This window comes from Merops nubicus, unplaced genomic scaffold (assembly GCF_000691845.1).
Source record: "Merops nubicus isolate BGI_N331 unplaced genomic scaffold, ASM69184v1 scaffold6841, whole genome shotgun sequence".
Classification (NCBI taxonomy): domain Eukaryota; kingdom Metazoa; phylum Chordata; class Aves; order Coraciiformes; family Meropidae; genus Merops; species Merops nubicus.
The window spans coordinates 1-294 of NW_008586124.1; the positions used below are offsets into that span (position 1 = coordinate 1).

The 294-nt window shown below is 66.3% G+C and overlaps 1 protein-coding gene across 1 annotated transcript in view; it reads left to right on the top strand.

The window, feature by feature from the left end:
• Positions 1–7: 7 nt before the first annotated feature.
• Positions 8–294, top strand: part of LOC103780850 (extracellular fatty acid-binding protein-like) — a gene marked incomplete at its 5' end in the record, with an annotated part of 2,550 nt that continues 2,263 nt past the window's right edge. The window contains one exon of the mRNA XM_008948543.1: positions 8–156. Within this exon, the coding sequence (XP_008946791.1) occupies positions 8–156 (149 nt within the window). The remainder of the gene's footprint in view (positions 157–294) is intronic.

Consider the following 294-nt stretch of genomic DNA (forward strand, 5'->3'; position numbering starts at 1 on the left):
CTGCCCTTGCCAGCAGATAGCAGGGAGATGGTTCATCACCGCCCTGGCCTCCGACTCCGAGAGCTTCCTCCAGCGAAAGGATGAGCTGCAGATGGCCATGGCCTCCATTGCAGTGCTGCCCGGGGGGCACCTGAGGGTCTCCTTCGCAATCCCTGCGTAAGTGCCAGAGCTTTTATCCCCCTGCCCCACCGACCGACCCCCTCCCTGGACCCCCCAGCAGGACTCCACCCCGCGCCCACCAGCAGCCTGGGCAGGGCTGAGGCAGGAGCACCAGCCCCCTGGCTTAAACCAGGG